General features: G+C 43.9%; 1 protein-coding gene across 3 annotated transcripts; it reads right to left on the reverse strand.

The window, feature by feature from the left end:
• Positions 1-3,515: 3,515 nt before the first annotated feature.
• On the reverse strand, positions 3,516-7,383 carry Dnajc28 (DnaJ heat shock protein family (Hsp40) member C28). 3 transcript variants are annotated; one of them, XM_012947939.2, is made up of 2 exons: positions 7,377-7,383; positions 3,516-5,006 (listed from the first exon to the last, which is right to left on the reverse strand). In XM_012947939.2, the coding sequence occupies exon 2, from the start codon at positions 4,955-4,957 to the stop codon at positions 3,818-3,820; it is 1,140 nt and encodes a 379-aa protein (XP_012803393.2). In that variant the 5' UTR covers positions 4,958-5,006; positions 7,377-7,383; the 3' UTR covers positions 3,516-3,817. The 3 variants fall into 3 exon arrangements, with proteins under 3 accessions (XP_012803393.2, XP_045006268.1, XP_045006269.1); XM_045150333.1 differs by lacking the exon at positions 7,377-7,383 and adding an exon at positions 7,301-7,335; XM_045150334.1 differs by lacking the exon at positions 7,377-7,383 and adding an exon at positions 6,819-6,929.
• Between the last annotated feature and the right edge of the window lie 18,472 nt (positions 7,384-25,855).

Genomic DNA, 25,855 nt, shown 5'->3' on the forward strand with positions numbered 1-25,855 from the left:
GACATGCACCACTCTATGCCTACCACGCTATGTAGTCTCAGGATGGCCTTGAACTCATGGTGATCCTCCTACCTCAGGTTCCCAAGTGCTGGGATTAAAGGTGTGTACCACTTTTTTTTTTTTTTTTCAAAGTAGGTATTCTTATGGTGGCCTTGAACTCATGGTGATCCTCCTACCTCTGTCTCCCAAGTGCTGGGATTAAAGGTGTATGCCACCATGCCCAGTTTAAATATTTGTATTTATTTATTTGAAAGCAGAAAGAGAAGGCCAGGGCCTCTTGCCAATGCAATTTTGATTGGCAGATTGAGATATATAAACTTTTCTCTACTGGGCATATCCCTTCCCAGGAGGCATCTAATTTAATCATATACACAATCAGGCAGAAACATAAAATAGTAAATATGGGATTTTTCCTAAAAGTTCTCTCAGAGAACACAGTGTGCTTTACTGCACATGCACCCAAAGCCAGTCCAGGCTGGGTCAAGCCTCTTGTCTCCCAATTTGACATCTTTGAATAGAAACTGACCACACTAAAGGTTGCCAGGGGAGGAGAGACATATTCCATTGTCTGAAGTGGGGTTTACTGTAGATACATTGTTGGGAAAGGAGTCTGCTTACTGCCTAAATCAACTGGTCCAGGTTTCCTAAACTATTCCCTGGTCTTGTCTGCCTCAACTTTCTCTGGCATGAAATTTGATTACTTACATGAGTCTATTTGTACATAAGCAAATTTGCCATCTTAATGTGAAGAATGTGTCAGTCATCTTTTATGTCAATCAAAAAACTCATTTAGGTGGTCAGCCCAAAATATCATTACCATGACTTATTATTTTTTTTTTTTCAAGGTAGGGTCTCACTCTAGTCCAGACTTACCTGGAATTCTCTATGTAGTCTCAGGGTAGCCTGGAACTTAAGGCAATCCTCCTACCTCTGTCTCCTGAGTACTGGTATTAAAGGCAAGTGCCACCATTACTTATTTATACAACAATGGACCACTGAATAATCATTAAGATAACTTTATTAACATAGACATTCACAAATGTAAATTGAACTCTGTTAAAATTAGTAATTTATTAAAGTTTTCTGATAACTGTACCTTCTTGTGTTTCATTGAATACAATTTCATTCATATATGCAATTAGACCTCTTACATCTAACTCCCACTTTTTAACAGAATTCACAGAATTATAGGCTTCTAAAATATTCTGTTGGAACTATAGCTCTTATAATAAAGCCATGTTTCACACTGTTCACAATTTCGTGTAATGGAATATAATACTATCATGATAAAAACCAAGTAACTCATTCAGTTTTTTTAATCACCATATTATGTCAACTAATGACCCATCATTATGCAGAAAAGTTTCAAGTTTCTTTGGAGGATATAGGGTTATTTCTTGTCTGACTGATCACACACTTTTCAAACTGATTTGCTCACCCAAAATCAGTTTTGGGTGTCCCATGCCTGAATCACATCTCTATTCAGCACTCAAGAAACAGACCAGCTCCTTCTAGTTGCTTCCTTCTAGGTGCCCAGTGCTATGGCAAAACACTTATACAAACCTTACAAACACCAGATTTTCTAACCGTAGATAGGAACAACCCTGGGAATTTCAATCTCTTGTCACTTTCCAACAATGTCAATGAACAAAATTCAGATATCATATCTTTAATTATTAGAGTCCCTGAAACAAGAAATTTAGTCCCTAGAACAGAAAATTAAGATTTTTACATTGCTTAAGTTTCTGAGGAATATGGTTTTCATCCTGTGACAAAGAAGAAAACAGAAGTGATATCTTATCTTAGCATGAAGCCTAAGGATTTTTTATTTGTTTTTTGAGGTAGGGTCTTGCCCTAGCCCAGGCTGACCTGGAATTCATTATGTACTCTCAGGGCGGCCTCAAGATCACCATGATCTTACCTTGGCCTCCTAAGTTCTGGTATTAAAGACATGTGTCACCACACCTGGCAGAACCTAAGGACTTTTGCCACCTCTGAAGAGTCACAAAATATATTCAAAGTCTCTAAAAGTGGACATGTAAATCTGTTTTGGAATTTCTAATCAAAGAGCTTGTCTGGCTGTTTTCTGTACTTCAGTGGATCATAAAGCTAGACAAGAATATGTGCAACCTATATGCTTGGTGTTTTCTTCATTCTGAGCCTGCAGAGAAGGCCTTTGTAAGTACAGTAAGGACATTAGGTCAATTTCCCCATCTTCCCATTTCTCCCATTTAGCAGGTGTCCCACAGGTATTACAAGTTTAACCCTACGGGAGTTGGAGAGATTGCTCAATGGTTAAGGTACTTGCCTGAAAAGCCTAACACCACGTTCAATTCCCCAGTACCCACATAAAGCCATATGCACAAGGCCATGCATGCATCTGGAGTTCGTTTACAGTTGCTGGAGGCCCTGGCATGCCTCTGCCTCTTTCAAATAAATAAATTTTTTGTTTGTTTTTTCAAGGTAGGGTCTCTAGCCTAGACTGGCCTGAAATTCACTACATAGACTCAAGCTGAACTTGAACTCACAGCAATCCTTCTACCTCTGCCTCATGAGTGCTGGGATTAAAGATGTGTACCACCATACCTGGCTGGTGCACGTCTTTAATCCCAGCACTTGGGAGACAGAGGTAGGAGGATCACCGTGACTTCGAGGCCACCCTGAGACAACATAGTGAATTCCAGATCAGCCTGGGGTAGAGTGAGGCCCTACCTCAAAAAATAATAAAATAAAATAAAGGCATGTTACCACCATGCCGGGCTTAATAAAATTTAAAAAAAAAATAAGTTTGACCCTACCATTTAGAGAGTTAGTTGGTTAAATTTCATTTTACCTTTCCAATTTTGTCTGAGTACATATTTAGGTTTTGTTTTTTTTCAAGGTAGGGTTTCATTCTAGCCCAGACAGACCTAGAATTCACTATGTAGTCTCAAGGTGGCCTCAAACTCACAGTGATCCTCTTACATGTGCCTCCCAAGTGCTGGGTATAAAGGCGTGTACTACCACACCTAGCTTAAATTATGTTTTTTAAAATATTTATTTGCACAGAGAGAAAGATACAGATATAGATAGGTAATGAGTATGGCAGGGCCTCTAGCTACTATAAACAAACTCCAATGCATGCACCACTTTGTGCAGTTGGCTTTACGTTGGCACTGGGAAATTGAATCCAGGTCATTAGGCTTTGTAAGCAAGAGCCTCAGCCCCAAATATGTGTTTGAAAGTGGCAAACAGTGAGTACTTTCAAGTTATCAGAGTTGAAAACTGCACACAAAGACCTCAGAAATAGCCTGTATGAGTCATGAATCTGTCTCAGTTCTAGAGCACTTCCCCCGAAACGACCAACTGACATGGATTAAACTGTTTCCTCTAGGGCTGGAGACATAGCTTAGTGGCTAAGGCACTTGCCTGTGAAGCCTAAGGACCCAGGTTTGATTCCTCAGGACTGACATAAGCCAGATGCACAAGGTGGTACATGCATCTGGAGTTTGTTAGCAGTGCCTAGAGGCCCAGGCATGCCCATGATCTTTCTATCTGCCTCTTTCTCTAAATAAAATACTTAAAAAAAATAAAACAAAACAAACTCTTTTCTCTAAAGTTCTTTCTTTCTTTCTCACGATATCCTTCGAGCAATGCTGATTGAAATGTCCTTTAATTTACCTCACATGTCGCTGGGATGTGATTGGTTTTGTCAAAAGAATAAAGGGATGCAATTCTCAAATTCCTGTGGCACAGAAATAAATCTCGGGCTCTATGGTTGATGTCAAAGCAACTGAACACTAGCTTGCCCAGCACAGGATAGCGAGCATTGGGCTGGTCATATTTTAATAGATTTCCACACATTCAACCAGTTGAAAAAGACTGCCTTAATACCAGGTGTTTCCTCTTCGTCCCGGTTAACGTCAGTGGGGCTTTTATCTGTGACTTCTTTTGTTTGTACGAAGGCCTCGTCATAAGTTTTCTGGGCTCTGGTAATTTCTTTCTGCACATCAAAATGGACTTTTTGCCTGGTTAGGATGGGAACAATTAAATTAAAATCACTAACTCGCTTGTTTAGTTTTCTGATGTTTTCTTGAAATCGCTCACACACGTGGTCCCACTGTTTCTGCTCCACGGGTGTCATTGGATTCCCTAGCTTCTTCCTCGACGTTAAAAGCTCTTCTCGGAGTTGCTCGATAGTGTCCTTTATTTCCTTTTGCATGAGGATCCACTCTGGTTGGTATCCATTATCTATCAATATTCTGTTCAGGTTGTGAGTCATGGGATCGATATAGGAGCAGCCAGAAAACTTTTGTAGAGGTTTTCCTTTCCCGCTGAGATTGTCAAAGTCTCCTCTGGCCATTGATTCCTGAATGAGATCCTCCACTAAGCGCTCTATGGCTTGAGTTATCTTTTGTTGCTTGCTGTGTCTTACATCTTTCACGGTTATGCTGTTAGCAAAATGCTGGCTTTGAAGTTTCTGTCTCCGGTACTCCATCACCTGCTCAGTGGCACGGTCGGCCCTGAACTGCCTGTACTGTTTCTCTCGCTGACTTGGAGTCCCAAAACCAACACCTTCAAAACTTAAATAATGTCGGTGTTGGGGTGTATTATGTTTGAGTTTGTCTTCTTCTTGTGTTTCGTCACTTTTTGACTGTCTGGCATTCGCTTGTTCTGTCACGTGGGAAAGCACATTCCTATAAGCTTCTTCGATCCTTATGAATGTTGCAGCGTCAGCCTCACTAGAGCCACTGTCTGGGTGGTATTGTTTGGCGAGCTTACAGAAGGATTCCCTGACCTCGTCCACTGAGCAGCCTTCATCTAGATTCAGCAGCCTGTAATATTCTTTCATCTTCCTTTTGGGCTTATGGGTTGATACCATCCTATTCCCAATGATACCACAATATGGAAGCGTTTTCACTCTACTAGGGATCAGTGAAGCATTGATGAGATGAGATCTTAGGATCTGAGCCATCATGCCAGAGATTGTGTTTATTGTTGTATCCAGTGTTCTTCCCAACAATGATCTATAAAATGACAACAAATATTGGTTGAACAAAGTCACATCATTTAATTTCTTTTTTCTTTCTTTCTTTCTTTTTTTTTTTTTGAGACAAGGTCTCACTTTAAACCAAACTGACCTGTAATTCACTATATAGTCTCAGGGTGGCCTCGATCTTGTGGCAATCTTACCCCTCCCACTTAAATGCTGGGATTAAAGGTGTGCACCACCACACCTGAAAAAAATATTATTTATTTAGCAATAAACTAAGGAAAGGGTATGGATTACATGTATAATAAAGGATAGTTCTCTCTGCTGCTACTGTCAAAATTCTTATGGTTGTAATTTCCTGATGTTCACTGGAGTCTCCATTTTCCACTGATTCCTGGTCACGGTCCTCTACTCAACGCTCTGTGGATGGATGTCAAAGTTTAGTGGTAACCTATTGTGACATAGTCTGGATTCTACTACTCAAAGACCATAGACTTGTAGAGCTGAAAGGTTCCTGGAGCTCACCTAATCCAATTTTTTTTTTAAAGTTTAATGAGAAAACAGGTCCATCAACCAGGCATTGTGGCACAAGCCTTTAATCCCAGCACTTGGGAGACAGAGGTAGGAGAACTGCCATGAGTTCGAGGCCACTTTGAGATTACATAGTGAATTCCAGGTCAGCCTGGGTTAGAGTGAAACCCTACCTTGAAAAACAAAAAAACAAAGAAAGAAAACAGGTTCAAGTTAAGTAAATTAACCAAGTTGCATAACAAGGTATAGGCAAACTAGTTAGGATTGGAGCACAGTACAAATTTAACTGGACCAGCAGCAAATTATAAATTTCATGAGCAGGGCTGGAGGCATGGCTTAGCGTTTAAGGCATTTGCCTGCAAAGCCATAGACTGAGGTTCGATTCCCCAGGGCTCACATTAGCCAGATGCACAAGGGGGCACAAGTGTCTGGAGTTCATGTGCAGTGGTTGGAAGTCCTGGAGCAGCCATTCTCTCTCTCTCTCTCCCAATTTCTCTGTCAAATAAATAAATAAATAAAATAGTTAGGGCTGGAAAGATGGCTTAGCGACTAAGCGCTTGCCTGTGAAGCCTATGGACTCCGGTTGGAGGCTTGATTCCCCAGGACCCACGTTAGCCAGATGCATAAGGGGGCACATGCGTCTGGAGTTCGTTTGCAGTGGCTGGAGGTCCTGGCGCCCCACTCTCTGTCACTCTGCCTCTTTCTCTCTCTCTCTCTGTCACTCTCAAATAAATAAAAAGTAAACAAAAAAATTTTTTAATAAAATAATTAAAAAAATAAATTTCATGAGCAGCATTTTCCAACTCGTATGTGGTGGTCTTCATTATTTCAAGGAGTCTTCTCATTAAAAAAAAAAAAAGAAGACTTTTGTTTTTTTTGTTTTGTTTTTGTTTTTTTCAAGGTAGGGTCTCACTCTAGCCCAGACTGACCTAGAATTCACTATGTAGTCTCAAGGTGGCCTCAAATTCAAGGCGATCCTTCTACTTCTGCCTCCCAAGTGCTGGGATTAAAGACGTGTATGGCCAGGCAAAAAAAAAAAAAAAAAAGACTTCTTGCACCTGGCCTGGTGGGGCATGCCTTTAATCTCAGCACTAGGGAGGCAGAGGTAGAAGGATCGCCTTGAATTCCTAGACTACGTAGTGAATTCCAGGGCTAGTGCGAGACCCTACCTCGGAAAAAAGAAGAAGAAGAAGAAAAAAGAAACTTGTACAAGAAGCAGAACATTGCAAAGTATGTACCTAGTGTGATACTAAACAGAATCAAGTGAGACTAGATTAAACAGAATCAAGTGTTCAACGGACTTTAACGTGTATACCTTATTAGGAATGAGCTATTTGCTAGGCGCTGGGAAAACCCAAGATGAGTGAGCGAGGCCTCCCAAAATGCTCACTGCCACATTAAAAATGCATGGTCCCGCCAGGCCTGGTGGCTCGTGCCTTTAATCTCAGCAACTTGGGGTGGGAGTGGGGGGCTTGAAGAAAGCAAACTGCTGCCAGTTCAAGGCCCAGCCAGGACTGCTGAGTGAGAGTGCTCGTGGAGAGCCTGGGCGAGAGAGTCAGACGAAAACAAAAACCACAAAACAAAACATGCTCCAGTAAAGAAGGTCACTGAACGTCACACACCAACGACGACAATGAATACCGAAAGTGGTTGTGAACGGAACGGGAGCCCCAATTTGATGAAAAAGAGGGGTGGATGGATTGTAAATCTGGCTGGCAGGTTAATGTTTATGTTCGGTGGGGAGGTCATAGGGGAGTGTCCATCCCGCGGCAAGGGCTCGCCCCACCCACTACCCACCTTCACTAACGCCGGCCCAGGGGCTCGGCGGCTGCTGCGCCCCTGCCACGCCCGTGCGCATGCGTGCGCCGCGTACCTTCGCTGCTCCGAGGGTTCGGAGACTGCCACAGCTCATCTGTCTCACCGGGGAAACTGGCACCGTTTCTGTACAGAACTTTATCAAAGAGGACACAGGCACGACACCCCTAAAGGCTCCGTCCTACTCTCTGGGGGTGACCAGCCCCTCCTGCACCTCCTCCCACGGCGGGGGTGGGTGGGTGGGTCGGCCGAGCGGGATTGTGGGAGTTGTAGTTCGCTGGCAGGTGCAGCGCCGGATTCTCAGCGCTGATGATGCTGGGGGGGGGGGCGGGGGTCCGGGGGGCCAGGCGCCCTCGGCGTGCTCCCCGAGCCCAAGGCGCTTGTGTTAGCAGGTTCGAGACCCCGGGTGTGTGTGTGGGGGGGGGCAGTGTATGTGATCCACGGTAATTTGTATTAGGCAGAGGAAGATTGGGACATTTGACCCAAAAGGACTCGAACAACCTCTTCCGGGTTTGCAAAGAGGACACCTGCGCAGATAGAATAATCTTGCCCCACCCAGATCGTCTGGCTTCTTAGTGACCCAAGCATAAAATGCTGGTCTCCGCTTCAAGATTGACGCCTGGCAGAGCGGTTTTAAGGACTGGGACAGATTAGAGAAAACAACAACAAAAAATTAAAAGCGAGGTCTTCTGGCTTCAGTTCAACTGCTGACGGAACCTAACATCCTTTCCAACGCCGTACAGGGCGTAGTTTTTTGTTTGCTTTTAAAGAAAAAGGCAGAGACTCACGACTTGGGTTGAAAGGTCTTTCTACCACTTTCTGTATCCCTTAGGCAAAACGCTTCCCTCTGTAAAATTATCAATAAACATAGCTGGAAAGATAGCTTAGCAGTGAAGGCACTTGCCTACGAAGCCTGAAGACCCAGATTTGATTCCCCAGAACCCACGTAAGCTAGATGCACAAGGTGGCACATGTTTCTGGAGTTAGTTTACAGTGACTAGAATCTCTGGTGCACCAAACTCTCTCTCTCCCCCTCTGTAAAATGAATTTAAAATAATAATAATAATAATAATAATAATAATAATATTATTATTATTATTATTATTATTATTATTAGGGCTGTAGAGGTCGCTTGGCAGTTTAAGCGTTTGCCTACGAAGACTAAAAACCCATGTTCCACTCTCCAGTTCTCACTTAAGCCAGACCCACAAAGGTCAGGCAAGCACAAGGTCGCATATGCCCACTAGGTGGCATAGGCGTCTGGAGTTCGTTTGCAGAGGCTGGAAGCTCTAGCACGCCCGTTCTATCTTTCTCAAGTGTCTATAAATAGTAAATATGGGGCTTGAGAGATGGCTTAGCGGTTAAGACATTCCCCTGCAAAGCCAAAGGACCCCAGTTCGATTCCCCAGGTCCCACTGCAATCCAGATGTACAAGGGAGTGCATGCACCTGGAGTTTGTTTGCAGTGGCTGGAAGCCCTGATGTGCCCATTCTCTCTCTCTCAAGTAAATGGGGGGGGGGGGAAGTTGGAGAGATGGCTTAGCTCTTAAGTGCTTGCCTGTGAAGCCTAAGGTCCCCGTTGGAGGCTCATATTCCCCAGGACCCACGTAAGCCAGATGCACAAGGGGGCGCACGTGTCTGGAGTTCGTTTGCAGTGGCTGGAGGCCCTGGCGCGCCCATTCTCTCTTTCTGCCTCTTCCTCTGTCACACTCAAATAAACAAATAAAAAATTTTTAAAAAAAGTTAGAAAAAGAAGGTAATGGAGAGTTGAGGGCTTTGGTTTCCCATCTCTATTAAAAAAATATAGTTAGCATGTATTTAACATTTACTATTTGGTGTAAACTGTCTGCGTAATACACAGGGCTGTCATCTCAAAGGGCTATAAGAGGTAGCATGTTCTGAACCAAATGTGTGACCATGACAGAGAAATAGGATTCAGGTACCTGGAATCACATGTTTCACGTGGAAGTGGTTAAGTGAGATGTCATAAAACAAGGCATTTACACATTAGGTTGCTTGGGACCATAAAATGGTGAGCTATAGCAAAGCCAGGAATATTCTGCTATAAATTTCAGATGCTGTCAGATAGCATTCTTAGCCTTTGGATTGGAGGGAGTTAGTGGTCTGTGAAGAATACATTTTAGGGCTGGAGAGATGGCTCAGTAGGTTAAGGGGCTTGCCTGCAAAGCTTAACGACATGGGTTCAATTTTTTTTAATTCTTTTTTGTTCATTTTGATTTATTTATTTGAGAGGGAGAGAGAGAGAGAAAATGGGTGCGCCAGGGCCTCCAGCCACTGCAAATGAATTCCAGTCGCATACACCCACTTGTGTATCTGGCTAACATGGGTCCTGGGGAATAGAGCCTCGAACCGGGGTCCTTAGGCTTCACAGGCAAGCATTTAACTTAATTCTCGAGCCTTTTAAAAGTATGTTCAAGGAAGAAAAGAACATGACCTCAAAATAAAAGAGAAACTGATTGAGAGGGGGAAGAGATATGATGGAGAGTGGAGTTTCAAAGGGGAAAGTGAGGGGAGGGAGGAAATTACCGTGGGATATTGTTTACAATTATGGACGTTGTCAATAAAAAAATATTTTAAAAATATGTTCAGGCTGGAGAGATGGCTTAGTGGTTAACACATTTGCCTGCAAAGCCAAAGGACCCAGGTGTGATTCCCCAGGACCCACCATAAGCCAGATGAATGTGCCTGGAGATCATATACAGTGGCTGAAGGCCCTGGCATGTCCATTCTCTCTCTCTCTCTCTCTTTCTCTCTCTCTCCTTTCTCTCTCTCAAATAAAAATTTTGAGCCAGTTCTGCGTGAGAATGAAAATACTTAGTAGCAGAGGCCAGTAAGTTAAAAAGGAGACATAAAGGGAAGAGAAAGGAAGAGAGGAGGGTACTTAATAGGTTGATATTGTATATATGTAAGTACAATGTTTGTGATGAGGAGGTAATATGATGGAGAATTGAATTTCAAAGGAGAAAGTGGGGGGGGGTGGAGGGAATTAACATGGGATTTTTTTTATAATCATGGTAAATGCTAATAAAAAAATTTTTTAAAGTATATAAAAAAAAGAAAAAAACATGGTCTACAAGGAACTAACATGTCTTCCCACTAGGAAAAAGAATTTTTGGAGATAGAAAAAATTGGGGGGCTGGAGAGATGGCTTAGCAGTTAAGGAGCTTGCCTGCAAAGCCAAAGGACCAAGGTTCAGTTCCCCAGGACCCACATAAGCCAGATGCACAAGGGGATGCATGTATCTGGAATTCGTTTGCAGTGGCTGGAGGCCCTGGCACACCCATTCTCTCCCTCCCTCTTTCTCTCTCTCTTTCTCTCTCTCTCTCTCTCCCTCCCCTGCTTATATATCAAGTAAATAAATAAAAGATAAATTAAAAAAAAAATTTAGAGCCAAGCATGGTGGCGCACATCTTTAATCCCAGCACTTGGGAGGCAGAGGTAGGAGAATCACCATGAGTTCAAGGCCATCCTGACACTACATAGTGAATTCCAGGTCAGCCAGGCCTTGAGTGAAACCCTACTTTAAAAAAAAAAAATTAAAAACATTTAGGGCTGGAGAGATGGCTTAGTGGTTAAAGCACTGGAAAAGCCAATGGAACTGGGGTTCAATTCCCTAGTACCCACATGAGCCAGATGTATAAGGTGGTGCATATGTCTAGAGCTCATTTGCAGTGGCTAGATGCCCTGGTGTCCCCATTCTCTCTCTCTTTCTCTCTCTCTCTTTCCCTCAAATAAATAAAATGAAATAAAAATATGTTCAGTTTTTAAAAATATTGTTACCTATCTTAAAGCCAAGTCATGATTAAAATCACCCTGCTTGAACCTCAATCTCATCATTTTCTGCAGTTGGTAATGACAATGTGCAGTTTATCAGTAATCATACACGCGAGGACGTAAGTGCAAGTATGTTGTGAAATACATGTCAAATTTCCTAGTGAGTGGATTTTCCTACAAACAGGAGAGAGCACCTGGGTGGCACAGGTTTGGCACGCCAAAGCTAATCAATGTGCAGCTGAGTGTGTGGAAAATGTGATTTTTTTTTTGTCATATCTAAATTGACGATTTTATTCTATGAACTTTGACTAGCATTTTTGTATGTATCTATACATGCTAAGTAAACCAAACATGTAAAGCTATCTTCAATTGTATGAACATGGAGAAGAAGGAATAGAAAATTGTCTATTTAATTGTCCTTTTCCTGAAACAATATAAAATACATGATTCTATTTTTGTTAGTCAACTTTCCAAAAATTTTTTTGGTCATTTATTTTCAGTGCTAGGGAGTGAACCTAGAGGCTTGTGCTACGTAGACAAACTCTACCACTGAGCTAAATCCCTAGCCCATGTTAGTTCTCTATCAGTGTGACAAAATGCTTGAGAAAATCAAATGGGAAAGTTTTGTTTTCACTCCTAGTTTTTTTAGAAATGTCCATGGTCACTTGGTCTCATTGCTGTGACTTGTGGTGGAGAAAATGTGATTTTTTTTTTTTAAAGTAAATGGAGCTGGGGAGATAGCCAAGTTGGTAAAGCACTTGCCATGCAAGCATGAGGACCTAAGTTCAGATCTCTAGCACCCATATTAAAAGAACAATAAGAGCCGAGCGTGGTGGCGCACGCCTTTAATCCCAGCACTCAGGAGGCAGAGGTAGGAGGATCGCGTGAGTTCGAGGCCACCCTGAGATTGCATAGAGAATTCCAGGTCAGCCTGAGCTAAAATGAGACCCTACCTCATAAAGCCAAAAAATATATAAATAAATAAAAGAACAATAAGGATCCCACAAACCCACTGCAGCAGCACGCATCTATAATTGCAGGATTGGGGAGGCAGAAACGGGAGGATGTCTGAAGCTTGCTGGTCAGGTAACCAAGTAAAGTTGTCCAGGCTCAGTGAAAGACCCTGTGTGAAAAAATAATAAAAATAATAAAGTGGAGGTGCTGGAAAGATGGCTCAGTGGGTAAGAGCGCTTGTTGCATGAGTACCCAAGTTCAATCCCCAGCACCTACATAAACCAGGCATGGCTGCGCCTACCTGTAACTCCATGGCTGAGGAAGGCAGAGACAGGTGGCTCACTGGGGGCTTGCTGGTCGCCAGTGTAAGCGTTTGCATGCACACCCACAATGCCAAGGGATAAAAAGAATTAAAAAAAAAAAATGAAGTGGAGGGCTGGATGGGCATGGAGCACATGCCTTCAGTTCTAGCACTGGGGAGGCAAAGGTAAAAGGGTGGCTGTGAGTTTGAGGCCGTCCTGAGAATGTAGAGTGAAAGAGTGAATTCCAGGTCAGCCTGGGCTAGAGGGAGATCCTGCCTTGAAAAAAAAAATTGGTTGAAGGGCTTAGAGGGATGGCTCAGCTGTTAAAAGTGCTTACTTTGGGCTGGTTAAGCGCTTGCCTGTGAAGCCTAAGGACCCCGGTTCGCGGCTCGGTTCCCCAGGTCCCACTTTAGCCAGATGCACAAGGGGGCGCACGCGTCTGGAGTTCGTTTGCAGAGGCTGGAAGCCCTGGCGCGCCCATTCTCTCTCTCTCCCTCTATCTGTCTTTCTCTCTGTGTCTGTCGCTCTCAAATAAATAAATAAAAAAGAAGAGTGCTAGCCCTGGTTAATTCTCCAGTACTCATGTAAAGCCCAATAAACAAAGTGGGGCATCTTGGAGTTTGTTTGCAGTGGCAGGAGGGTCTGTTGCTCCCATTCTCACTCTCTCGCTCATAAATAAATATTAATATATATTAATATTAATTAATTAATATATTATTAGACCTTACCTCAGAAACCCTCCCCCCCAAAAAAAATTAGCCAGGTGTGGTGGTGTACACCTTTAATCCCAGCACTTATGAGGCAGAGGTAGGAGGATCACCACGAGTTCGCGGCCACCCTGAGACCACATAGTGAATTCCAGGTCAACCTGGGCTAGAGTGAGACCCTACCTCAAAACCCACCCACCCCCAAAATATTGAGATTGAATTTAAATATGTCCTTGTACTCCTTTATTCCCAGACCCTGCTCATGGGTGTCTGAAAGCAGGGATGGTATAGATTCTATACGTACTTGTTTTTTTTTGTTGTTGTTTGTTTGTTGTTGTTTTCGAAGTAGCATCTCACATTAGCTCAGGGTGACCTGGAATTCACTACGTAGTCTCAGGGTGGCCTTGAACTCATGATGATCTTCCTATCTCTGCCTCCCCAGTGCTGGAATTAAAGGTGTGCGCCACCACACCCGGCTGTCTTCTTTCCTTTGATGCTTCCCAGTTGTCAAAGTTTGTGGCAATAAAAGTCCAAAAATATAAAAGAGTAAATAACAAGCTGTGTGCCACCTGTAATCCCAGGTACTTAGGAAACTGAGGCAAAAGGCTTACTTGAGCCTAGGAGTTCAAGACCAGCTTGGATTACATAGGTAGATCTGATCTGGGGGGGGAAAAAAAACACAAAAACCTTGTCAGCACTATTTGCTGGACAGTGTTCCAAAGTGCCTTAATAGAGAGAGAATTGATTTTAAGCCATGCAACCCCGATGACAGTTTTGTGATGGCGTGCAAAAGTGCTTCTATTCAAAACTCCCACCTCAAGCTCTCTGGATTCAGGGCTTGCCAGAGAGAGACCTGAAGCTCTCGATAGGAGGAAATTTGATCATGTGTCTCTTGCTACCAAACAGCACAGACAATGAACGCATAAGTCCATTTTTGTTTTGGTCTTTTCAAGATAGGTTTTCAGGTTAGCCCAGGCTGATCTGGAACTCACCCTGTTTTCCCAGACTGGCCTCAAACTCACAGTGCTCCTCCTACCTCTGCCTCCCAAGTACCACCCTGGCAAATATTTATTTATTTATTTATTTGAGAGAGGGGGAGAGAGAATGGGCCTCTTGCCACAACAAACAACTCCAGATGCTGAGTTTATGGAAAAACATATCTAGGGAATCTTCTGGGCAGCATGAGATAACAAACTGTAACCCTCTCTGACCACAAGCCAAGCAGAGACTGGAAGGGCAGGCTCAAGGACGTTCCCCGCTTTTACTTTGAAGAGTGGGCTGTTACCTACACTGTTGCAATATAAACACACATACACACGCAGCAAACAAGTAACTAAAGTCTGAGGAATCCATACAATGGAATATTGTTCTGTGTCAATGCAGAGTTTCTTTTTTGGGAGGGTGGGGGTTGTGGAAAAGCCTCACTCTAGCCTAGCCTGGAATTCACTACATAGTCTGAGGCTGGCCTGGAACTCACGGCAATACACTTTACTTCTGCCACCCAAGCGCTGGGATTAAAAGTATGCACCACCATGCCTGGAATAAATGCATATCTTAAAATATTTTTATTATTTATTAGAGAGAGAACGGATGCGCTAGGGCCTCCAGTCACTGCAAATGAACTCCAGACACATGTGCCACCATGTGCATCTGGTTTATGTGGGTTCTGGGGAATTGAACTTGGGTCTTTAAGCTTCACAGCAAGTGCCTTAACCACTAAGCCATTTCTCCAGCCCAAAATGCAATTATTTTTTCCAAGGTAGGGTTTCACTGTAGCTCAGGCTGACCTGGAACTCACTATGTAGTCTCAGAGTGGCCTTGAACTCACGGTAATCCTCCTACCTCTGCTTCTTGAGTGTTGGGATTAAAGGTATGCACCACCACCCCCGGCTAAGAAATTTATTTTGATTTCTTTTTTGTTTTGTTTTGTTTTTGAGGTAGGGTCTTGCTCTGGCTCAGGCTGACCTGGAATTTACTATGTAGTCTCAGGGTGGCCTTGAACTCACCATGATACTCTAACTCTGCCTCCCGAGTGCTGGGATTAAAGGTGTGTGCCACCATGCCGGGCTTTATTTGGATATTTTTATTTATTTTCAAGAAAGAGTGAAAGAGGGCTAGAGAGATTGCTTAGTGGTTAAGGTGCATGCCTGCAAAGCCTAAAGACCCAGGTTTGATTCCCCAGAATCCACATAAACCAGATGCACATGGTACATGTGTCTGGGGTTCATTTGCAGTGGCTGGAGGCCCTAGCGCATCCATTCTCTCTCTAATAAATAAGTAATAAAAATATTTTAAGATATGCACTTATTCCAGGCATGGTGGTACATACTTTTAATCCCAGCGTTTGGGTGGCAGAAGTAAAGTGTATCGCCGTGAGTTCCAGGCCAGCCTCAGACTATGTAGTGAATTCCAGGCTAGGCTAGAGTGAGACTTTTCCACAACCCCCACCCCCCCAAAAAAAAGAAACTGCATTTACACAGAACAATATTCCATTGTATGGATTGTATGGATTCCTCAGACTTTAGTTACTTGTTTGCTGTGTGTGTATGTGTGCTTAGTGGTTAAGGTGCATGCCTGCAAAGCCTAAAGAAAGACCCAGGTTTGATTCCCCAGAATCCACATAAACCAGATGCACATGGTGGCGCATGCATCTGGAGTTCGTTTGCAGTAGCTAGAGGCCTGGGTGCACCCATTCTCCATCTCTCTCTCTCTCTCTGTCTTTCTCTTTCTCTCGCTCCCTGTTTCTTTCTGAAATAAATAAAAATAAAAATCTTAAATGTATTCTTTAATAAAAGAAAGAGTGTGTGTATGTATGAGCGTGCCAGGGTTTTTGCCACTGCAAACAAACTCCAGATGCATGTGCCACTTTGTGCATCTGACTTTTGTGGGTCCTGGGGAACTGAACCCTGGGCTAGTAGCTTTTACTAGCAAGTGTTTTTGTTTAACAGCTGAACCATCTCCCCAGCCCTATCAGGGCTGTTTTCAGGGAAAGCTAAATTGACTTTCACCTCTGGCCCTGGGTGGAGACAAGAAATTCTAAACTACCCAAAACATACTGTGTGATCCAGCAATGCTACTTCCGAGTCTATAGATATGCAAAAGAGTTAAAAACCGTGCCTCTGAGCTGGGGACATGGCTTAGTAGGTAAAGCTCTTGCTACAGAGTATGAGGATTTGAGTTTAGATCCCTAGTACCCACGTGAAATAATCACAGCAGAAGGAGATGGAGACAGGTGGATCCCTAGGGCTCATTGGCTAGCTAGTCTAGCCAAATCTGTTGTAAACTCTAGGTTTAGTGAGAGATTCTGTCTCAACGAAAAAATAAATGGGGGGGGGGGGCTACAGAGATAGCTGAGCAGTTAAATCACTTGACTGCAAAGCCTGATGGTCTGATTTTGATTCCCCAGTACTCATGTAAAGCTAGATGTATATAAAGTATTAACACTTAGAGAAAGGAAATTCTGACAAATGCTGAACCATGGATGAATATTGTTAGTGAAATAAACTGATTACAAAAATAAATGCTGAAGCTGGGCATGGTGGTGCACACCGTTAATCCCAGCACTTGGAGGTAGAGATGGGAGGATCGTCATGAGTTTGAGGCTACCCTGAGACTACATTGTCAATTCCAGGTCAGCCTGGGCTAAAGGGAAATCCTACCTCAACCCCTCCCCAAAATAAATAAATGCTGAGCTGGAGAGATGGCTTAGTGGTTAAGACACCTGCCTGCAAAGCCTAAGGACCCAGGTTCGATTCCCCAGTACCCACATAAACCAGATGCACAAGGTGGCTCATATGTCTGGAGTTCATTTGCAGTGGCTGGAGGTCTTGGAGTGCCTATTTCTCTCTTCTCTCCGCCTCTCTCTTTCTCTCTCTTAAATAAATAAATAAAATAAAAAAATAAAAATTGGCCTGGCATGATGGTGCACACCTTTAATCCAGCAGAGGTAGGAGAATTGCTGTGAGTTTGAGGCCAGGCTGAGACTACACAGTGAACTCCAGGTCAGCCTGGACTAGAGTGAGACCCTACCTCAAAACAACAACAACAAAAAAACTTATATGACTTCCCTTTTATGAATACCCAGGGGATTTAAGTGCTTCGAAATAGAAAGTGGAGTTGTGAGCCAGGAGCTGGAGGGAGGGGAAATAGGAAGTTGTTTAATGAGTATAGAGTTTCAGTTATGCAATAGGAAAAAATGACGGAGATTGCCTAACAGGGTCAATATGCTTGACATAGTGGAGCTGTACACTGTGTAATAGTTACAATGGTTTCATCAGTATTGTATCCAAAACGTCATTTGACCAAGTGACTAAGAACAGGAAATCACTTCTCTGCAAAGCTCCTAGAAACTGCACCCCCTATCCCGGCCTCCAGCAGGCTTGCTGCTTCTCACTTTATGAGGTACCCATGGAGAAAATGGGCAGTTTTTGAAGGAGCCAGTTCTATCAAGATCCAGCAGTCTGTGGTTGAGGTGGTGAATATGTAATACTAAAGAGCCTGAGGCAGGACGATTGAGAGTTCATTACCAGCCTGGGGTCCATTTTGAGAGAAGCAAACAAAACATCAATACCCACAGTACCTGATATCTCCGTCCGTTCTTTCTCCCCGCTTTGCTGTTAAATCTACCAACTGTGTTGCTTTTGGTTGAGTGCTTTATCTTAGCAATGGGAAGGTTGTGTGCAACTCAGATCGTGTTCCTAGCATGCAGGAGTCCCTGGGCTTCATCTCTAACACCACTACCACCATCATCTTCAACGATAACATACCACCAACTCTGTGTGTGTATGTGTATATGTGTGTGTGTGTGTGTGTGTGTGTGTTAAAATTAGTTTTATTTACTAGAGAAAGAGAGAGAATGGGCACACCAGGGCTTCTAGCCACTGCAAGCAAACTCCAGATGCATGCTCCACCATGTGCATCTGGCTTACATGGGACCTGGAGAATTGAACTTGTGTCCTTAGGCTTTGCAGGCAAGTGCCTTAACAACCAAGCCATCTCTCCAGCCCTTCCATCTATCTATTCATCATCTAATTTTTGTTTGTTTGTTTGTTATAGAGGCAGTGTTTCATTCTAGCTCAGGCTGACCTAGAATTCACTATAGTGATCCTCCCACCTCTACCTCCTGAGTGCTGGGATTAAAGGCATGTGTCACCATGCCTGGCTATATATATATGATTGTTTTATTTATTTATTAGAGACAGAGAGAGGGAGAGAAAGAGAGAGGTGAGAGTGAGAATGGGCACACCCCAGGCCTTCCAGCCACTGCAGGTAAACTCCAGACACATGTGCCACCTTGTGCATCTGACTTATGAGGGACCTGGAGAATCAAACCTGGGACCTTAGGCTTCACAAACAAGTGCCATAACCACTAAGCCATCTCTTCAGCCCTATATTTATATTTATATTTTATTTTATTTTTTGTTTTTTTCTAGATAGGGTCTCACTCTAGCTCAGGCTGACCTGGAATTCTCTATGTAGACTCAGGGTGGCCTCAAATTCATGGCGATTCTCCTACCTCTGCCTCCCAAGTGCTGAGATTAAAGGCGTGCGCCACCACACCTGGCTTTACATTTGTATTTTAATTGGACTATACCAGTGTAATTCAATGTATTCGAAAATTATAGACATTCCTAGAAGTGATTAAACAATGTTTTTCATTGTAATCTCTGGTTACCCCTTTTTTCCAACTTCAGTGATTTCTGAAATCACTAGTTATTGCTTTTTTAAGTTTCTTGAGACAAGGTCTCATGTAGATCAGGCTGGCCTACAACTCACTATATAGCTGAGACTGGCCTTGAACTCCTGATCCTTCTGCCTTTACCTTCTGAATGCTGTGTTTACAGCATTGTGCTCCCATGCCCAGCGCATTTACTTTCTATACACACATGCATTAAAAGGACCCTTACGGATGGATGTGTGTTGAATGTATGTATGCTATATGAGCATATATATGTGTGTGTATTTACGTAAACTTTTTCTGAGCCATTGGATGTTGTTTTTGTTTTGTTTTTCGAGGTAGGGTCTCTCAGTCTAGCCTAGGCTGACCTGGAGGTCACCATGTAGTCTCAGGGTGGCCTTGAATTCTCTATGATCCTCCTACCTCTGCCTCCCCAGTGCTGGGATTAAAAGCGTGCACCACCACGCCCTGTCCCTTCTTTGCTTTTTAAAAATATTTTAATGTTTATTTATTTATTTGAGAGACAGAGAGAAAAAGACAGAAAGGGGTGGGAGGAAAGAATGGGTGTGCTAGGGCCAACAGCTGCTACAAACGAACTCCAGATGCATGCGTCACCTTGTGCATCTGGCTTACATGGGCCCCAGGGAATCAAACCTGGGTCCTTTGGCTTTGCAGGCAAGTGCCTTAACCACTAATCAATTCTTTCAGCACTATTTTATTTTATTGTTTTAAATATTTCTATTTACTTATGAGATTGGGAGAGATAACATAGACTTGCAAGAGCATTTTGCTGTTGCATTCAAACTCTAGACACATGTGGCACTTTGTATGTCTGGCTTTATTCTGGTACTAGGGAATCAAACCTGGGCTGGCAGGCTATGTGAGTATTGTAGTTACCTTCACATTGCTGCTCAAAGCACCCCACCAAGAGCAGCTTGTGGGAAGAAAAGGTTTATTTTGGCTTACAGACTTTACAGGGAGCTCCATGATGTCAGGGGAAAATGTGATATGAGCAGAGGCTGGACATCACCTCCTAGCCAATATCAGATAGAAAAGAGCAGCAGGAGAGTGTGCCAAACACTGGCAAGGAGAAGCTGGCTATAATACCCATAGCCTCCCCCCCACCACAACACACCTCTTCCAGGAGGCTCCATTTCCCAAACTGTCACCATCTGGGGACCCAGCATTCAGAGCCACCACAGTGCGCAAACAGCTTTAACTACTAAGCATCTCTTAGTCCCTTAGTTGCTTTCTTATTTTATTTATTTATTATTACTATTCCTATTATTATTTTTTTTTTGTTTTTTTGAGGTAGGGTCTCACTCTAGCCCAGGCTGACCTGTAATTCACTATGCAGTCTCAGGGTGGCCTCAAACTCATAGCAATCCTCCTACCTCTGCCTCCCGAGTGCTGGGATTAAAAGGTGTACACCACTACGCCAGACTCTTATTTTATTTATTTATTAGAAGAGAGAGGCAATAGACACAAGCAGACAGAGAGAGAGAGAGAGAGAGAGAGAGAGAAAGGGGGGGAGAGAGAGAGAGAGAGGGAGGAAGAGAGAGAGGGAGGGAGAGAGAGAGAATGGGCACTTGAGGGCCTCCAGCCACTGCAAATGAACTCCAGACACATGCACCACTTTGTGCAGCTGGCTTACATGGGTACTGGGGAATCGAACTTGGGTCCTTAGGCTTCACAGGCCAGTGCCTTAACCCAAATCTTCAGCCCTACTTTTTTTTTTTTTTTTTGAGGTAGGGTCTCATTCTATCCCAGGCTGACCTGGAATTTTACTATGTAGTCTCAGGGTGGCCTTGAACTCTTGGTGATCCTCTTACTTATGCCTCCCTAGTGCTAGGATTGAAGGCATGTGCCACCATGCCCAGCCACTATATCCCCTTTCTGGTTATATGTTCTGGCTTGAATATAAAATATCTTCTACAGGCCTCATGTGTTGGGACACTTGGTCCCCAGATGATGCTGCTGTTTTGGTAGGGGGTAGTAGAACATTTACGAGATGGTGCCCAGCTGGCGAAAGTAGATCTCTGGGGAATGTGCCCTGAAGTTTACAGCCCAGGCCTGCTTTCTGTCCCTCTAAGATGTGAGGAGATGAGTCGTCCACTATCACAGAGCTGGCTGACATCCTGCCCTTCTCTGTCGTGATGGACTGTGTCCCCTCAAACCTCAAGCCAAAATGACTCCTTGCTTTTCTCTCTCTTTCTCTCTCTCTCTCTCTCTTTTTTTTCCCCTTGTCTGGTCATAAAGAAGACTGAGGGCTGGAGAGATGGTTTAGTGATTAAGGTGCTTGCCTGCTAAGCTTAAGAACCCACGTTCAATTCTCCAGGTCCCATATAAGCCAGATGCACATGGTAGTGCATACATCTGGAGTTCATTTGCAGTGGCTAGAGGATCTGCTGCACCCATTCTCTTTCTCTATATATTTCTAATAAATTAATAGAAATCTTTAAAAAAAAAAGATTGAGCTGGGCGTCTGGAGAGATTGCTCAGTGGTTAAGACGTTTGCCTGTAAAGCCCAAGGACTAGGGTTCTATTCCCCAGTAACCATGCATTGCAGTTGGCTTCTCATTAAATCAGAAAACACCAGACCGAGAGAAGTTTCTAGAAGGAAAGGATTTATTTTGGCTTACAGGCTCGAGGGGAAGCTTCATGATGGCAGGGAAAAATGATAAATACAAAATACACTGCCTCTAGGAGGCTCCAATTTAAAAATTTCCATCAGAGCTGGGCGTGGTGGCACATGCCTTTAATCCCAGCACTCAGGAGGCAGAGGTAGGAGGATTGTTGAGAGTTCAAGGCCACCCTGAGACTACATAGTGAATTCCAGGTCAGCCTGAGCCAGAGTGAGACCCTACCTCCAAAAACAAAAAAAAGAACAACAACAACAAAAAATTGCCATCATCTGAGGATCTAGCATTCAGAGCACATGAGTTTATGGGGGACACCAGAATCAAACCACATCCCATCCCTGGCCCCATAAATTTATAACCATCCATAATGTAAAATGCAGTGTACTCAGTCCAATTTATTTTAATTAATTAATTAATTTTTGAAGTAGGGTCTCACTCTAGACCAGGCTGATCTGGAATTCCCTCAGTATTCTCAGGTGGCCTTGAGCCTATGGTGATCCTCCTACCTCTGCCTCTTGAGTTCTGGGATTAAAGGCATACGCCACCATGCCTGGCTTATTTTATTTATTTATTCTTATTTAGTTATTGGGGGGGTGAAAATGGTATGGCAGGGCCTCTAGCCACTGCAAATGAAATCCAGATGCATGTATCAGCATATGCATCTGGCTTACATGGAACCTGGAGAATCGAACCTGGGTCTTTAGGCTTCGCAGGAATGTGCCTTAACTGCTAAGCCATCTCTCCAGCCCCAGTCCAACTTTAAAAGTTCCCATACTTTTTATCAGTCCCAATAATGTTCAAACATCCCCATAGTCCAAGGTTTTATTTAATTTAATTTTATTTGTTTGGTTTTTATGGTCCAAGCTAACCTGGAATTCACTATGTAGTATCAGGGTGGCCTTGAACTCACCATGATTGTCCTACCCCTGCCTCTTGAGTGGTGAGATTAAAGGCGTGCACCACCACGCCCAGCTAGTCCATGGTTTTTAAAGATTTATTTTTTATTTTATTTTACTTATATATTAGAGACAGAGAGAGAGAGAAAGAGAAAGAGAGAGAGAGAGAGAGAGAGAGAATGGGAGTGCTAGGGCCTCTAGCCACTGCAAATGGATGCCAGATGCATGCGCCACTTTGAGCATCTGGCTTATGTGGGACCTGGAGAATTGAACCTGGATCCTTAGGCTTCTCAGGCAAGTGCCTTAACCACTAAGCCATCTCCCCAGTCCAAGGTTTTTTTTTTTTTAATTGAGCCATCATGCCAAAACAAAAAACAACAATGGCACAGAATAAACATTCATACTGCAAAAGATGGAACTGGGCAGAGCAAAGAAATATTCAATCAATACAAGATTTAAAACAAATAGGCTTAACATCAAACCCTGTGTTGCCAAGCTGACAACTCTAACCAGTGCTGAGTCTCCAAGTCTGATCATTCAACACAAGCAGGCAGAATGCAACCAGTTTCTCATGCAAACTGCTTCTAGCCCAGACCTGACAAAGCTCTTTCTCATTCTAATAAGCCAAACCTCACAGTCCATAGTTCTTACTGCATTCAGGTCTTTCAACTCTGATCAGAATAGCCCATCAAGCTGAATTTACAGCCCTGCAAAGAGTCTCTTAGGCCAAGGTTTCAAATCCTTCCACATATCTCTCACAAATCAGCTTCAAAAGACCAAACACCATGCAGTCTGATTTCTAGCAGGAATGACCCCACTTCTCGGTACCAATTTACTTTTGTGCAGTCAGCTTTGCTGTGCTGCCCAAAGAACCTGACCAAGGACAGCTTGTGGGAGGAAAGGGTTTATTTTGGCTTAAAGACTCCAGGGGAAGCTACGTGATGGCAGGGGAAAATGAGGGCATGATCAGAGGGTGGACATCACCTCCTTGCCAGCCTTTTATAGAAAACAGCAGCAGGAGACTGTGCCAAACACTAGCAAGGGGAAGTTGGCTATAATACATACAAACCCGCCCCCAATAACACACTGCTTCCAGAAGGCTTTTGCCACCAACTGGAGACCTAGAATCCAGAACACATAAATTTAGGGGGCAACATCTTGTGCATATGGCTTATGTGAGTCCTGGCAAATCAAACCTGAGTTCCTTTGAGTTTGCAGGCAAGTGCCTTAACCACTAAGCCATCTCTCCAGCCCATTTCTTGACAGTTAAAAAAATATGTTTATTTATGAGAGGAGAGAGAGATTAGGCATGTCAGGGCTGCTTATTGCTGTGACCCTCAGACTCATGAACCACTTTGTGAATTCTGGCTTTATATGGTATCCAGACCCACCTGGGCCATCAGGCTTTGCAAGCAAGCATCTTTAACCACTGAGCCATCTTCCCAGCCCTCTTGACAGTTTTTTTTTTTCAAGGTAGGGTCTCACTCCAGCACAGGCTGAACTGGAATTCACTGTGTATTCTCAGGGTGGCCTTGAACTCATGTCGATCCTCCTATCTCTGCCTCTCGAGTTAAAGGTGTGAGCCACCATGCCTGGCTGCACTTGACAATTTTTTTAAACTTTATTGCAGCAGGTCTCCAGTGTTACCTGATCAAGCCTTGCCTAACACATACACCACCATGTGCATCTGGCTTACATGGGTACTGGGGAATTGGACCTGTGTCCTTAGGCTTCCCAGGCAAGAACCTTAACTGCTAAGCCATCTCTGCAGCCCATGACTTTTCTTTTTGTTTTTTTTTTTTTTTTTGAGGTAGGGTTTAACTCTGGCCCAGGCTGACCTGGAATTCACTATGTAGTCTAAAGATGGCCTTGAACTCACAGCAATCCTCTTACCTCTGCCTCCTCAGTGCTGGGATTAAAGGCAAGTACCACCATGGCTGGCTCTCTTTTTTTTTTTTTTTCCCTAGGTAGGGTCTCATTTTAGCCCAGGTGGACCTAAAATTTCACTCTGTGTTCTCAGGGTGGCCTTGAACTCACGGAGATCCTCCTATGTCTGTGAAGAGTTAATAGTGTTTCTTGAAAACCAGAAGGAACTAAAGAGTTAATAACTATCCCTAAGGCTACAAGGCCATAAAAGAAACAGCAGAGGATTTCAGCCTGGATCCCTGGTTGATGTACTCCCCTTAGCTCACGTGGCCTTGAAGGATCAGAAATCATCTGTATCCTCCCTTAGTTGATGCTGGCTGAAGAAGCCTATTCTGAACAAGGACACAAACAGCTACAAGCTCCTTATCTACAGCACCTGGTACAGTCTGTTTTTCTTAGGATCTTCCTTATAAACTTGCACCTCAGCCTGACGCAGTGCTTCAGCCTTCATCCTGTGGGAACGCAGCTGCCCCTCGCCATTTCTCTCAATGAACCGTCTGTAGAGGTCAGGTCTAGTATTTTCTTTGGCTTTTCTCTTACACTTTCCTTACACTCTGCCTCCCGAGTGTTGGGATTAAAGGTGTGTGCCACCATGCCCGGCTCTTGACATTTTTTTTTTTAATGTGAGAGAGAGTGAAAAACTAGTGTGAGAGAGAATTGGTGCACTAGGACCTCAAGCCACTGTAATCAAACTCCAGATGCATGCGCCACCTTGTGCACATGTGCACCCTTGCATCACCTTGTGTGTCTGGCTTTTGTGGGATCCGAAGACTCGAACATGACCCCTTAGGCTTTGCAGTCAAGCCCCTTAACTGCTAAGCCATCTCGCCAGCCCATCTTGACTTTTTTTGTTTTTTTTTGAAATAGGGTCTCACTCTAGTCTAGGCTGACCTGGAATTCACTATGTAGTCTCAGGGTGGTCTCGAACTTTTGGCGATCCTACCGCTGCCTCCCGAGTGCTGGGATTAAAGTCGTGCGCCACCGCACCCAGCTACTCATCTTGACAATTTTTGATCTTTATCGTCAGTAGAGTGGGTTTAGGTGGCAGAGAGAGGAAAGAGGAAGTGGCAGTCGCAGAGTTGGCAGAGGCCACTTCCTCTGCAATGACCACAGTGACAGTGGAAGCAGTAAAGTGGGCAGCTCAAGAGTTCTAGAGAGTGGCTGGGGTACAGATGTAATGGAGACAAAGTCTGTGCAGGGCTCTGAAGAGCTGAAGGTGGGAAATGAAACCAGGGCCCTGGTCACCTGGGAACTGCTGAGCCTTCAGGGCCAGCTGAGAGTTGGAATGCTTGCTCCTGTGGTGTTGGGTTCCAAGGCCTTTCTGTGCGCTCAAGCATTAGTACATACGACGCTCACCACTGCTGCCCACCAAGGACTGGAAGAGCTGCCAGGTGTGCAAGGTTTAATGACTGCTGGTAATTAAATCCCAGAGCGGTTACCCCCGGCCTGAGTGCCTACAGCCGTTAAGTCTTTGGCTTCTAAAGCTGGAATAGGCTGCTGGCTCTCAGGACTTGGAGCTAGGCTTGTGAGCCTGCCAATTCGGGCCCTAGTTCTTGGGCATCAAAGGCTCAACGTTGATAGCACTGGAAGTGTCTTCTCACCTCTCCTTAATTCCTCTCCAAGCAGAGCAAAAGGACCC

This window comes from Jaculus jaculus, chromosome 5 (genome assembly GCF_020740685.1).
Source record: "Jaculus jaculus isolate mJacJac1 chromosome 5, mJacJac1.mat.Y.cur, whole genome shotgun sequence".
NCBI lineage: Eukaryota > Metazoa > Chordata > Mammalia > Rodentia > Dipodidae > Jaculus > Jaculus jaculus.

Excerpts from the sequence above, each read along its gene's own strand:
- Dnajc28 (XM_012947939.2), bottom strand. The coding sequence starts at position 4,957 with ATGATGGCTCAGATCCTAAGATCTCATCTCATCAATGCTTCACTGATC.